Genomic DNA, 14,675 nt, shown 5'->3' with positions numbered 1-14,675 from the left:
AGTAAGAAGTAAAAGAAAGTACTGCTTCACTGTTTTTATTGAAGCATGTTTCTGCCACTGAATAAAAAATAAAACAAGGTAATTGCGACTTTTTACCTCCCATGCTGACTTTTTTTTCCTCAAAATTGCGAGAAAGGTCAGAATTGTGAGATTTAGTGCCCTATCTTGCACCCAGCGCAATTGACTTTGTACACCGACGCATGTGTCATTCCTATTTTGCACCCGCGCAAAGCGCGCTTTTCCCTCCACAGAAGCACGTCTCTAAACTAGTGAATGAACTTGCGCTCCCTGGGCGGTTCAGCGCAAAAAAGGAGGCGTGTTCCGGCGCAAACAATCCCTGGTGCTATTTTACTGTTCCATTAAACAATTGCGCCAATGACCAGAAAAAACCTAGTCTAAAGTCAGTGGCGCGTTGCGCGTTGTTCATTATGCTATTTTAAGGGCGCATGCTTGACCATAATGTATAGCATGCACAACGCGCATACACTTTGCTCATGTAATCTACACAGATGCAACAGTTATTTTTGCAAATCATAAATTGTTACAATAAAAAAGATTAACACATGAGATGACGGAAATCATTGTGGTGTGCCACGAAGATGTGAAAAAAATAGGCATAAATCTAGCTTACAAATTATTCAGGCTAATTGTAGTAATTAAGGATCAGACCTGTTTGCCCAATAGTGGCAAGACATATATGTATATACAGACATCTGGCAAATTGGTTTGTCCGTCAAGAACCAGGAAAAAAAAAATCGACTCCATAATGGAACTTGCGCACCTGCTTTTAAAGGGAATGTTGGATGACGCTCTGATTGGTTTATTTCACGTTACGCCCAAACCACACCTATGAATAATGAAGCTACTTAAGACCAACACATTTTAGATTTGCGCCGGGCGCAAGAGCCATTTATCCCATCGGGAAAATAGCAACAGCGCCGAGACCCACCCACAAAGTTACTTGCGCTTTGCGCTTTGACACTTGCGTTTCAGATCGTTAAAATAGGGCCCATAAACTCAAAATTGAGAGTTATAAAGTCCAATTCTGATGGGGAAAAGTTTCTCAGAATTGAATTTATATCTTGCAGTTCTACGAAAAAAAGTCAGAATAGCGAGTTTATTTCACATAGTTCTGACTTTGGAACATGCACTTGCGAAAAAAAAAGTCAGAATGGGAAGTAAAAAGTCGCAATTACCGTGTGTAACAAAGTTCGTAGTATGGGAAGGAGGCGGCGGGAACCAGCGAAAATTTAAATAAAACTTTAATAACAAAATAAACACAAAACAGCGCAACAGCGCTCCTCGCGGATGACTGCCGCGCACAAACAAAAACCAAAACACAAAATAAAACCCAGGCCTGTTCCTCTCTCGTCTTGCATTGCCGTCACTCCTCCTTTTATCCTTCTGGAGCTCCTCCGTGGGACTCGAGACTGGTGAGTGGCGCAGGTTTCGCTCATTATCGCTTTCACTCCCCAGGCCTCGTTCCGTTCCCACGGCTTTCGGCCCAGACGAGAATTTTTTATCCATAGTCGGAAATGTGCTTGTATAGTTTATTAAAAAAAACTTACTTTGTGGTGGAACCAACATAACAGAACATTAAGAACATAAAACAGGAAATTATATCATAGTGAGGACCCTCATGACACAATTTTAAAGTATCATTCATGTCCATTACACAAATGGCATGGAGCAAAGTACACATAACGTCGGCTTTGGGGTTTGTGCAATGATGATGCCTTGGCAAATACCACTAACAATAGGAGTCTGAATAGGAGAAAAGGCCAGCCAGAACACTCCCGAATCTGGCTGAAGCTCCTGCGGAGATCAGAGAGGTGTGTGAGAGCACCGATCGATAGCTCATATCTGCAGAGAAGGTCAGGAGGTGCACACAGCACTTGTGTTTCCTCATCTCCACCTCTCCTGTTTTTCATCAGGGATAGTAGAGGCGAATCAACAACACTTTCAATTGCAGGCTGGATTTCAGTTTAAGCTGTTTGTCATTTTTGTGCATTACTACTTTTTTTCACTCTCTTTCAATCTCGGTCTCAATTTGTTGGATTTAGTCACCATTTAAGTTCACTGAGAAATGGACCATTTCTGGCCCATTTGCTGTTCCAGGTGATCAGCATCAAAGCCATAGATCATTATCCATCTGTCTCTCCTAAATGCAGGTTCCAACTCAACAAGAAAGGAAAAGTGTGGAGGGACTCGTTCCTGGTGGAGAGAGGGTGAGTCAGCGCAAATTAAATGTGAAAACAGCCGGAGAGCTCTGGGTTTTTGGTGTGAAAGGTCACCGTATGGTTATTCAGATAACATGAGGTTTTGCTTTACTTCTCTGGTGACAGAAAACTGCTGCATAAAGTGTTGAATGATGAGAAAGATATGGCCCAAGAGGAGAACTACCTGCCCAAATACCAACGCGTTAAAGACCTGTGCCAGCGTGCAGAGTACCAGACTCCCTGTGAACAGATCGGTCAGGTACAACAACCAACACACAGAAGAATCCTTCCTCTTCATTTTTTTCTGACAATCTCTGACATAATAAATTGTAGACAGGATTAAAACCCACTTTATTAAAAGTCCAGTGTTTCAGACTTAACATTCATTTGTTGATGCATGCATTCACTGACCAACAAAATCCTGAGAGCCGAAAGCAGCAGATATAAGGATGAAGTTATCAAACGAAATGTCACAAATAGCAACTCAATGTGGTGGAGAAATTATTGTGTAGATGATTTTTGGACATTCCACATCATAATGTTATTGTTTTCCTTTTGATTTTGACTTGCAAATGAGCTAAAACTCTTCTGCTGACCTCAATATGTCACATAGACTATTTAAAACACTAAAATCTCACGTTCAATCATTTGTGCATAACATATTAAATATTCATGAGCTATGTCTTCACCAGCTAAAGCCATCAGAACCAGGACGTCTGTGAACTACTTCTACCCACCACTCAGGAAAAACACCTTAGCATTGTGATATTTTTAGTTTTTTAACAATACATTGATTTATTATATTTGTTTACACTGTAGACCAATCACAACAAACTGGGCCTTCTGACCAATCAGAGCAGAGTAGGCTCACAGAAAGGAGGAGTTTAGAGAGACTGAATTTCAAACTGCTTCAAACGAACCGTTTGAGAAAACAAAAGCATTTTTTTCACCTTGGATGCGTGTAAACCTATTGTAGGAGACTCCCGAAACAATAGGAACCTTAAAAATGGTATAATAGGGGCACTTTAACATAGAAAACAGGTAGCAAACTTTTAACCCCTGGTATATAATTACTGAGGTATCACATTTTTGGTACTTTAATAATACCAAAATATAACCATGGCACCATGTGGCATATTTCAAGTCCTTTATGGCATCACAAGAATGAGTATCTGGGTGTGTGTGTGTGTGTGTGCGTGTGTGCGTGTGTGCGCGCGTGTGTGTGTGAGATGTCTTATGAAACAGAAGTGAGAACAGAGAGATGTCTGAGCTGTCAGATCAGACACCTGAAATTTCATGCTCTCATTTTCACTTTAACAAAACTGGCCCACTGTAGTCCACCAAGGACCTGCAGCCCGCTCCTGCATTATCTATTCTCCCCATCCCTTTCTCTTTTTTCCATCTCTTTATTTCTTTTTTTATATCAGGCTTTATTCCTCCATCGGCTTCTCTCCTTTGATCAGGGAACAGTCTGCCGTCACAAACCTTCACACCTATGCAAAGCAAGAAAAAGTCTAAATTTCTAACCAATAAAAAGGGGAAACTGCACCAGGAGAAAGTGTTGTTTGTGTGAACAAGCTGTCTGCATTGTTTTAACACCTTATTTACTTAAAGGTATATTTCGCCAACTCTATTGCCTTTTTTCCCATCACCTTTAGTGATCATCATCAGTTAGATATTATTTGAAAACTTTTTGTAATCTTGACAAAACACAGTCTCAGGGTTCCATAATAAATTACTTTTTTGTGATAGAAGTAATATTATGACAGAAATTAATGAATTTTGACAGGAAAATTCATCAAAAAAATGTGGTGTTTGATGTTTTTGGTAAAGTGCCTAAACAAAATCTACCAGGAAACTCTTTTTTTTTTTGTGATGTCAACTTCAAATTTGGAACGTGACTTAGTTAGATATATGGCTTTAGTTTTATAGCAATTCTAGATTCCAAAATACTTTGTAAAATATTTATTTTATATATATAATATACAGTATATTTTGGTGCAGTAAATTTATCTGTATAGTGCTTTTCACAATTCACTGTGTTTCAAAGTAACTTTAGAGAAAATCATGATGTTGATGTTTATAATATTTTAATATCTTCATGTCTTACAGTTGCATTTAGCAGATTAGAGCCAGAGGTTAATATAGTTTACATTTATCGAAATAAAAGCATCAAGCCATCGGAAAGAAAGAAATATATTCCATTTGTTGTTATTAACAACATAACGTGCATTAAACACAGTTGCCTCACAGTTTCCCAAACTGGGGTTTGTGAAAGAACTAATGGGGTTCACAAGTTTAATAAAAAGACAATATTTAATTAAATCATAAAAATCTCAATTAAATCATTTTTTAACTACAACAATCAAAATAAAACACTTTATAAAATATGAAATAGTATACCTGTTTACCTGCATGTCATTTGACCATTTGAATAATATGTAATCATGTAATCAAAAAAATACGAGTATTTTAAAACATAATTTCGGGAATCTGATTAAACATTCCGGATTACATATAATCAATTAATCTGCACTGTATATATCCAACTGCAAACACAGAGCTGTGCAATTAATACAGCTGGTTAGTAATAATAATAATACAGGATGATATAAAATCGCACCTGGTACAGAATGCTGGATTGGCACTTATAGGTTCGTTCCTTTTTATTTACAAGCCCATGTATTTAACAGTGAGGCAACTAAAAGCGACAAATATGAAAGGCATGTTTATCTCATCTCTCTGATTGTGTGCAGCTCTAAGTGCTGTGTAACTTATGTTCCCCATTAACGACTCTTTTTAACAAGGTGGATGTGTGTTATTTACGGTTAAGTAAGAATGCTGACATGAAGGGCACACACATCCACACACATACAGTATACCTGGTGTCCATGTGCAGACACTGTCAAATACAGGTCAGTCACACAGGAATGAGCTAAGATTAAGATAATTTGCATAAGATAAATAAGATAAATTAGTCATTTCAAGAGAGCTGGCTTTATTCTAGGTATTCTTGATTCTATATATACACATGCATCAGTGTGTCCCTCTTTGTCTGTCTCGGCAGAAGTGGCAGTGTGTTGAAGATGCCACAGGGAAGCTGAGGTTGACTAAATGCAAAGGCATGGCACGTCTGTCTGCAGTGCAGAAGCCATCTGTATCCAGCATTAAATCACAGATTTATCTGCAGAGCATGAGCGCTGATGTCAGCGTGAACTCTGAGCCTCAAGGCTGCAACTGCGAACCCAAAAGCTACAGACTGAGCACCTTCTCCAAGAATAAGCTGCTTGCCAAAAAGAGTGAGTACGAGTAGACACTGAGCAATAAACTCACACAGCAACAAGTGCTCCAAAAATCATTCAGGATGCACACTGAATTATTCTCTTAGCCTCTGCTGCCCTCTAGTGTAAAAGAAATGATTAGTCATGTGTGTGTGTGTGTGTGGGTGTGGTTGTGATTTTAATGATATTCAGATCTATTATTATTATTATTTAATTAATATAATATATTTCTTTATAATTAGAATTAAAATATGTGTATTTAATGTAATGAATGATATGTTTCATAATACATTACAAATAATAATTATGTATAAACACTACCTTGCAAAGGTTTGTTGTTGGTAAGTTTTTATTAATTCTCTCATGCTTACCAAGGCTGCATTAATTTGATCAAAAATATTAATTTGATCTGTAGAATATTAATATTTTGAAATATTTTTATTGATTAAAATGATGAACTAGAAAATAACTAAGAAATTACAAATGATAATACATTTCTGGAATATGTAGTAATATAATTATATATATATATATATATATATATATATATATATATATTTTCTTTTTTTATGTTTAGTATGTAAAGAAATTCTGCTCAAAGACCTGACTTGATTCGTTAAAAAATAAATAATAAATAAATAACAGTCTTTATGTTATATTGTATCTAATATGAAGAAAAAATAAGTAATCGACAAGTGATAATGGCAAGCCCTGCGTTTGATTGACAGAACTGAAATCACTGAAGAGCTACTCCAGGAACCGCTTTACTCGTGCTGCTTTCATGGAGATGGGAGGAGACCTGTACGCAGTGGACCTGGATCATGAACACCGACCCTCAGGCACCTCGGGCCCCAGGAACCGCAGCCTCAGGCAGAACACAGCGGACGAGGACGAGTTCAGCGGTGTGGGACCCACTGCAGTCAGCCAGACCAGCAACAGCCTCACTGTGCCCTCCTCTATTAAAGTCACTCACAGGTGAGGAGCGAGTGTGCTTCAGTATTATGGACAAAAGAAGGAGTATATGCATCAAAGAGAGTGTGTGTGTGTTTCAGATGTTCCATTTTGGCCAATGATACAGTAAAATGTGACGTTGGTCTGTACAAATCGCTGCAAGCATGGAAGGACCACAAGCTCCACATCGACCACGAAGTATGACACACGCTCACATGCATTTTGTTCCAGATCTGTAAGACTTTCTTTGTTCCATGGAACATAAAAGGGGAAGTTTAGCAGAATGTTATGAACAAAAAGTGAACAATGACAAGCTCCAAGCTAAAAAAAAAAAAGACAAAAAAGCATCAGTAAAAGTTTATACAGTTTCACACAACACATGCATCATATTCCTTTAAGTACAGTTATATTGCATATGTTATATCATTATGTAGCCAACATTTTCATCTCTTTTCCCAGATTGAAACACTCCAGACAAAGATTAATAACCTTCGTGAGGTCAGAGGTCATCTGAAAAAGGCACGACCTGAAGAGTGTGACTGCAACAAATACTAGTGAGAGTCACATCTGTCTGTTGTTATCTCTTTCCTGGTGTTCTGAATTTGTCCAATGTATTCAGATTCATTCATATTTTGTACAATTATTAATTACAGTTAAATAATTGCATAAAAATCCTATTAGTATTTAATTATTATTATATTTTTTACATTTAAATTAATGTATTTAAAGTAATGTATACCTTTATTTTATATTCCGAACATACATGCAGTATATAATAAAATAAATTAATCAAATAAAATATATTTAATAATAATAATAATAATAATAATACAATTTATCATTAAAATTAATTGCATATTTTATTTTTAAAAAATACAAATTCTAATATATCAGATACTGATTCTGGTTATAATTCTATTTTGTCATGACTTGATTACTGTGATGACTTTTTCCTCTCTTTTAGTTACCAATCCAAGTACAAGAGTAAGCTGAGGAAATACAAAGCAGGAGGTGTCCATCCCTTCAGGTGGGTTTCTGTGTCTCTACGTGTGTGCGTATAGATGCATGATTACAGTTTTGATGATTCTCTCTGTCTCTGTAGGAAAGGACAGGAGAAGGATAAGAAGGCTTGGTTGTTGCTGGAACAAAAGCGCAGGAAGAAGCTGAGGAAGTTACTGAAGCGCCTGCGTAACAATGACACCTGCAGCATGCCTGGCCTCACCTGCTTCACACACGACAACCAGCACTGGCAGACCGCTCCCTTCTGGACACGTGAGACACACACACACACACACACACACACACTGACTGCGAGTCTGGAAAGAATCATGTAGCATGATTTTTCAGCATCCAGGTTACTCCGTTACTTTCACCGAGAAACCTTTTGTGTCAATACACAGACAGGAAGAGCATGGGATATTTATTGTCTTGAAATTATATATTAGAGTACAATACTGTCATTATGATATATATTGTATGTAGTATGACTTTCAACTTAAACAGCCACAATCATTTGGAAGACTACAACACATGAAATCTGTAAAGCATTTCTACTGTTTTCTGGTCTGTCTTTGAAATAAATACTTGTGAATATGAAAAAATATGGTCATGCAGATTCAGAATGAGGCATTAATATATGCTTTATAAGCGCAAAAAAAAAAAATAAATAAATATGCTAGTAATATGCATGCTAGTTATAGTCCTTAAAATAAAGGTGTTACTGTAAAAAAAAAAAAAAAAATATATATATATATATATATATATATTGCTTTAACAACTATAAGTGTCTCACACTTTTAAGCTTTGTTTCCAGTGGGGCCGTTTTGTGCGTGCACCAGTGCTAATAACAACACCTACTGGTGCATGAGGACCATTAATGAGACACACAACTTCCTGTTCTGTGAATTTGCTACTGGATTCCTGGAGTACTTTGACATCAACATGGATCCATATCAGGTCAGTGCTCATATATAAAGACAACATCAAGTCACCATAGAACATCTTTACTTTCTTAATAATGTCTCTGGTCTTGTACAGTATTCATCAGTGCATCACATTTGCTGTATTTGCATCATAGTGTCATTTCCAACACATCTCAGATTATCGTGATTTTGAACTCCTTTACAATACTCCTGAGGCTATTTTCAAAGCTAATGTTTTCTAGATGAATAATGACAACATATTAATGCATGTTTTGCATAATTGTACAAAATAACAGTTGAAATGGAAATGCACAGTAAAATTATTCTGCTAACATGTGATAATTACTTGATTTTCTTATTTGACACGTTAGTAAACAAGTACACCGAGTTTTGAAAAAACTTCATTGGGAGCAAAAAATGTTACCAAAAATGAACATGTTCGATTAATTGCTGTGTAATGGTGCATCTCTCTCTCTCTCTCTCTCTCTCTCTCTCTCTCTCTCTCTCTCTGTGTGTGTAGTTGGTGAATGCAGTGAACACACTTGACCGGTTTGTTCTCAATCAGCTGCATGTTGAGCTCATGGAGCTCAGGGGCTGTAAGGGACACAAGCAGTGTAACCCTCGCACACGCAGCCTTGACATGGGTGAGTCACTCACACACACATAAGTGAAAATACACTGCATATACTGTATGCATACACACTGCTGCACCATTCTGCTTGGCATCTGGCCCAGAGGTTGAAACACACTGACTAATACATGTGCCACACACACACACACTTACCTCTGCAAGTACCAAGGCACAGGATAACATGGACTTTCACATCTTCATCATTATCATCCTCACTTGATCCCTGGCCCTGCCTTGCTTCCTGTCCTCCTTGTTTTAAATGCAAACAGAAACTCGTACGTCACCTGCTGAGCTGCTGTCCTGAAGGGACTGAAGCATGCTGTCTGACCATGTTACCTTGTCTTTAGTTGTATCTGACATGTACTTCATGCTCTCGAAGTTAGACGGATGTGACTGAAATGAGCTTTTAACAGAAGTGATCATTCCAGTGATCATTAGTCTAGCTCATATCTTACTTTACGTTAAACTGTTTCATCACACAACCTGTCAGTGACAACATCTACATAATTTGGTAAAATGACAGATGAATTTGTGCAAAAATAATAGAAAAGGATTTCTTGGGCACTTGATCTTTGAAATTAACAAGCATGGTTTTTTTTCTTCCTTAAAAAGTAGCTAACTGTGCACAATTTTATTGTTAGTTGCAGTTTGTAATTTACAGTACATTTGGCATCGCTTGACTTGTTTGAGAAGCATGTTTTACAGAACATATTGCCATAAAAAAAAAGATGCATGACAGCCATCTGAAAGGGATCAGAATTGCAATTCATCAGCCCTCAAGATGAACATTAATACTCTGCATCTGCACACTGAGCCTGCAGATTTGTTATTTTCCAAAAGATGACTTTTATCAAGCTCATTGATTCCGACCCTTGCAATTTTTCTTGGCACTGCCAGATTTCACATGACCCTAAGACAGAAGCCCAGAGTTGTTTTTCCAGTGATGCTTCCATGAGGATCTGAAACATTAATGGGGCTGTACATCACATTGTTCTTACACTCTCTAACCAATGATATTGTCTCTTCTTCAGGGGGTAAAGAGAGAAGCAGCTATGATGAATACAGGTATCACTGCCAAATGAATTTAACCCCGTTGTAGACTAGAAGGCTACTGTGAGAATGATGAATATACTAATCCACTTCTGCCGTTCTGTTGTAGACAGCTTGGAGCTTAAACGTGAATGTTGAATAGTCTGATGCACATCACACACACCTAAAGGCATCACAGGAATACACTCCTCACACTGTCAAATCAAGGAGAAGACCTCTCTGTCAAAGAGGATTGACATAAAAACTAGAACTGATTTGATATCAATTGTTTTTAAAGGAATGTTTGGCTCTACTCTAGAATAAGTCAGAATGCATAATAATAACTTATTCATCAGTTTGTAAAAATAAAAACCAGGTATTCAGTAATGCACGTACAATGGAAGTCTGTGGCGCAAGATATTCTGGTATTTTTAAAAACACATGAATTCTTCTGTACAAAAACAAAAATGCATTACTTGTGTTGCACAGCTGTCTAAAACGCCCTTTAATGCAAACTCTAGGTGGATGAACTTCCAGTTACTAACCTGCAGGTGGCGTTTTTCACGTAAAGTGTCTTTCTGGTGTCCTTAACATCAATAATGTAAAAAGTCACAAAGTATCCTGTCTTTGCTCCACAGACTTAATTGTAACTGTAAACCATTTTTTGCTGTTTTTAGAGGATGACCAATGAATTTTGTTGATAATTAGTTTGGGAAAACTATTTTAAAAAATGTGAATGAAATATAGTGCTAATAATTGGTACAAAATGAACAATAAATACTTAAGATGATTATTGAATAAAACTAATATAATCAGTTTATAATATTGTAATATGAAATATATGTATGATGCACAAAAAAGGGCTAAAGAAAAAAATCTAAAAATTGTTAACTGGTGGCACCAATTAATCAGTAAAATCAGTAACAGCAAACCTCAAACAATCTCATATTATTTTCTGTGGTGACTGGCAGGACAGAGATTAACTAATGAACCCAGAACATTTATAAAATGGCAAAAAGCTAACATTACATTAACACTGTCAGACTCCAGGGGGGGAAAATGTTCATCCAAAATATGGGAAACATTTTTTGAAACAAGTTTAAACAGAAAAGCAACTAAATAATATAAAATAAAGAATAAAAATATCGAAAAAAAAAATTGCATGCAAAATGGATGTGAAGAAATTGGAACATCATACATGATTAACAAATCCCCAGGCCAGGGAAACATGTAATATCATAGAGGTTTATTTATATCACACTGCCATTCAAAAGTTTGGGGTCAGTACATTTGTCATTACATTACCTTTTTTTAAGCTAATAGTTAGTTCTTATGAACATCATGAGCAACCAAACCCACCCATTCAGTATGTGGGTCCAATTACAACCAGTTCAAGTCGCAGTTACTTCCTTGACAGATCAGATGTCTTCTCTTTCAGATTCTGTTCTCTCTCTCTGTCTTCGCCTTTCTAGTTTTGTCTCCCTCTCTCTAGCCCTGTTCTGTGCCTTGCATGTATTCAGCCTTGGGTGTTGTGTGAATGTGAAAGCCTTTGAGTTCTCTGATTGGCTCTGTCTACCATTATGCTTGAGTTTGGGGGCGGGGTAACAGTTTGTCTTATCGTTGCTTGTCGCATTAGGCAGTTTCAGCGCCGGAAATGGCCTAAAGTGAGGAAGCCTGTCTCCAAATCGCTGTGAGTTTGGATAATAAATCTGCTTCTCGTCCATAGGATACAATGTCACCAAGCCACTAGCTTGTCTGAATCACCTCTCTCTTTAATTTCCTTTCTCCTGAATGCATCTGTCTGGCCTGCATGATACAGCATTAGTTTGTAGAGGTGTCTATCTGCATGGGAACTGTTTGAACTGTTTGTTTCTGAGCACGAGGGAAGATTCCCATCACTTGCCCCTCATCATCTTCACTTCATCTCACTTCAAGCCTGAAACATTTACGTTCTTCCTTCCTTCACCATCACAAGCCCAGGGTTTTTGATTGTTGTTTATTTTCTGTTTTTACAATCACAAGCATCCATCTCCATTTCGATGCATCCACTTTTAATCATTGCCTTTAAATGTTTTTTCACTGGATGAAAATGTTTAACATTTGTGGCCGTGTTCCCCCATAGGGGACAGATATGGGAAGGATGGGAAGGATAACTCATGGAACGAGGACGTCCAGGAAGACACAAACATGTTTCCTGGTGAGCCAAACCAGTCCGAACTTGAACCTTTGTACAGACTCGATGAGCACGCCTACGATCTCAAACTCAACTTCACCCTCAGCCTTGAGGACTGGGCTCATTTCAGCCGCTCCGTGGACCACATGTTCACGCTCCTCAGAAACGACAACCAGCCGTATTCTCCGCCCCGCCATGACAACAGACAAACAGGAAGAGGCCACGCCCTGGTGTCCTCCAGCCAATCCGCTTCAGTCATCTACCTGACCACTCTGGCCACGCCCGCTCTTTTATTGAAGGAAGCTGGTGCTGAGATCTTGAGAGACGCTTTGGGGCTAAACCAAGTGGACCGTCCCTGTTCTTCTTCTCCTCCTTCACCTTCATCACGTCCCATACGACCTGCAGTGTCGCAGGTGGACAATACGGGCTGGGACGCTCCTCTTGGAGACCTGACAAGGGCCATACAGAGAGAAGGGAGGGACGGTGATGAGGAGGAAGAGGAGGAGTTTGTTCAGAGACGGACAGAAAGGTTAAGCTCCACCCACTGTGACTGCAATGACATTTTGCAGGAAACGGTTTGACTCTCATGTAATATTCCTCTCTCATACCGTCCCTCCTCAGACAGACATCGCAAAAGAGTTCTAAATTTGATGGAAGTGAAGGAAGAGGATTTTTAATGCCAGCGTACAGTCTTTCTGTTTGTTTTTCTTCTCCCTTGAGTTCCCTCGCTCCATTATCGACTGGTCTCAGAAGCGCGGCTACACCCAGCGACATTTCCATCTACAGTCGGACTGTTTTCCCATCTTGTCCATGAGATCGGCTAGGCTTTGAACAGAGCACATTTTTAACCTATAATTTAGATTCTTTACACTGTTTTTTTATTCTTTCATCTGGGATTTGGGAAGGTTGGGGGTTAAAATTCCTAGCAGTAAATCTTTACAATGATTGAGTTGTTGTGATTGTTCATACTTGATTCAGTTTGAAACCAGTTTTGCAACAAAATTCTTGATAACTCTCTTTTTTAGTGTCTCCAGAGGATGTCTCTATGTCTTTTCCAGCCTTATAACTTCACTGAACAACACCTCAGACAGGTCAATGACGAATGTGTGTGTTTGTGTGTGTGTGAGTGTGAATACATTGTATCTGAAGTCAAAAGTGAATTTAAGTGTGATTAAATAGAGCTTTCTGATTTCATTTGTTGCTCCCAGTGTATTTTATAGCATTATTTAGGTTACACTTAAATATTGGCGAGGTTTTCTCTCTCTCTCTCTCTCTCTCTCTCTCTATATATATATATATATACATATATATATATATATATATATATATATATATATATATATTTATATATATATATTAGGGGTGTAACGGTTCACAAAATTCACGGTTCGGTTCGTTACGATACACTGGTGTCACGGTTCGGTTCGGTACGGTTCGGTACGTTTTAGATACTGCTATTTGTTAATAACTGGAATCTTTTCTGGGAGCGTCCTAGGCTGTTTCGCGCTGATGGATTACACCCCAGCAGAATCGGAGCGGAGCTGCTCTCTGACAACATCTCCAGGACACTTCGCTCCATGTGACTAGTAAGACAATTCTCTAATAACTATTATGATGAGTTTTGTTCCACCCGCTTAAATGATAAAAGTACTTGTGCTGTAAAAACTATTAAGACTGTGTCTGTTCCCCGAATAGTGAGGTCAAAATATAATGTAGGATCTAGAAAAAATCTTATCGTAATTAAACCAGAAAAATGTAAAGTAAATGAACAAAAACAATTTTTAAAGTTTGGGCTCATAAATATTAGATCACTCACACCCAAAGCAGTTATTGTAAATGAAATGATCACAGAAAATAGTTTTGATGTACTCTGCTTGACTGAAACCTGGCTAAAACCAAATGATTATTTTGGTCTAAATGAGTCTACTCCACCAAACTACTGTTATAAGCATGAGCCCCGTCAGACTGGTCGGGGAGGAGGTGTTGCAACAATATATAGTGATATTCTCAATGTTACCCAGAAAACAGGATACAGGTTTAACTCTTTTGAAATACTTTTGCTAAATGTTACACTGTCAGACATGCAAAAGAAATCTAATGTATCTCTTGCTCTGGCTACTGTGTATAGACCACCAGGGCCGTATACAGAATTCCTAAAAGAATTTGCAGATTTCCTCTCAGACCTTCTAGTTACAGTTGATAAGGCGCTAATCATGGGAGATTTTAATATTCACGTTGAAAATGCAAATGATACATTAGGACTTGCGTTTACTGACCTAATAAACTCCTTTGGAGTCAAGCAAAATGTCACCGGGCCCACTCATCGTTTTAATCATACACTAGATCTAATTATATCGCATGGAATCGATCTTACTGCTATAGATATTGTACCCCAATGTGATGATATTACAGACCATTTCCTTGTATCGTGCATGCTGCGTATAACTGATATTAACTATATGTCTCAGC

General features: G+C 37.9%; 1 protein-coding gene across 6 annotated transcripts in view; it reads left to right on the top strand.

The window, feature by feature from the left end:
- Window positions 1-13,538, top strand: part of LOC132129292 (extracellular sulfatase Sulf-2-like) — a 151,183-nt gene extending 137,645 nt beyond the window's left edge. For 3 of the 6 annotated variants that reach the window (XM_059540824.1, XM_059540826.1, XM_059540825.1), the window contains 11 exons: window positions 2,172-2,228; window positions 2,346-2,478; window positions 5,287-5,518; window positions 6,229-6,475; window positions 6,553-6,649; window positions 6,911-7,005; window positions 7,416-7,478; window positions 7,554-7,723; window positions 8,265-8,407; window positions 8,894-9,017; window positions 12,156-13,538. In XM_059540824.1, the coding sequence (XP_059396807.1) occupies window positions 2,172-2,228; window positions 2,346-2,478; window positions 5,287-5,518; window positions 6,229-6,475; window positions 6,553-6,649; window positions 6,911-7,005; window positions 7,416-7,478; window positions 7,554-7,723; window positions 8,265-8,407; window positions 8,894-9,017; window positions 12,156-12,787 (1,993 nt within the window). In that variant the 3' untranslated portion in view covers window positions 12,788-13,538. Of the gene's footprint in view, window positions 1-2,171; window positions 2,229-2,345; window positions 2,479-5,286; window positions 5,519-6,228; window positions 6,476-6,552; window positions 6,650-6,910; window positions 7,006-7,415; window positions 7,479-7,553; window positions 7,724-8,264; window positions 8,408-8,893; window positions 9,018-10,035; window positions 10,070-10,163; window positions 11,724-12,155 lie in introns of all 6 variants that reach the window. The other 3 variants (XR_009428476.1, XM_059540827.1, XM_059540829.1) reach the window with 3 other exon arrangements.
- The last annotated feature ends 1,137 nt before the right edge of the window (window positions 13,539-14,675 follow it).

This window comes from Carassius carassius, chromosome 46 (assembly GCF_963082965.1).
Source record: "Carassius carassius chromosome 46, fCarCar2.1, whole genome shotgun sequence".
NCBI classification, from domain to species: Eukaryota; Metazoa; Chordata; class Actinopteri; order Cypriniformes; family Cyprinidae; genus Carassius; species Carassius carassius.
Note: the sequence above shows the minus strand (reverse complement) of the source record. Positions and strands in the feature narration are given on the sequence as shown.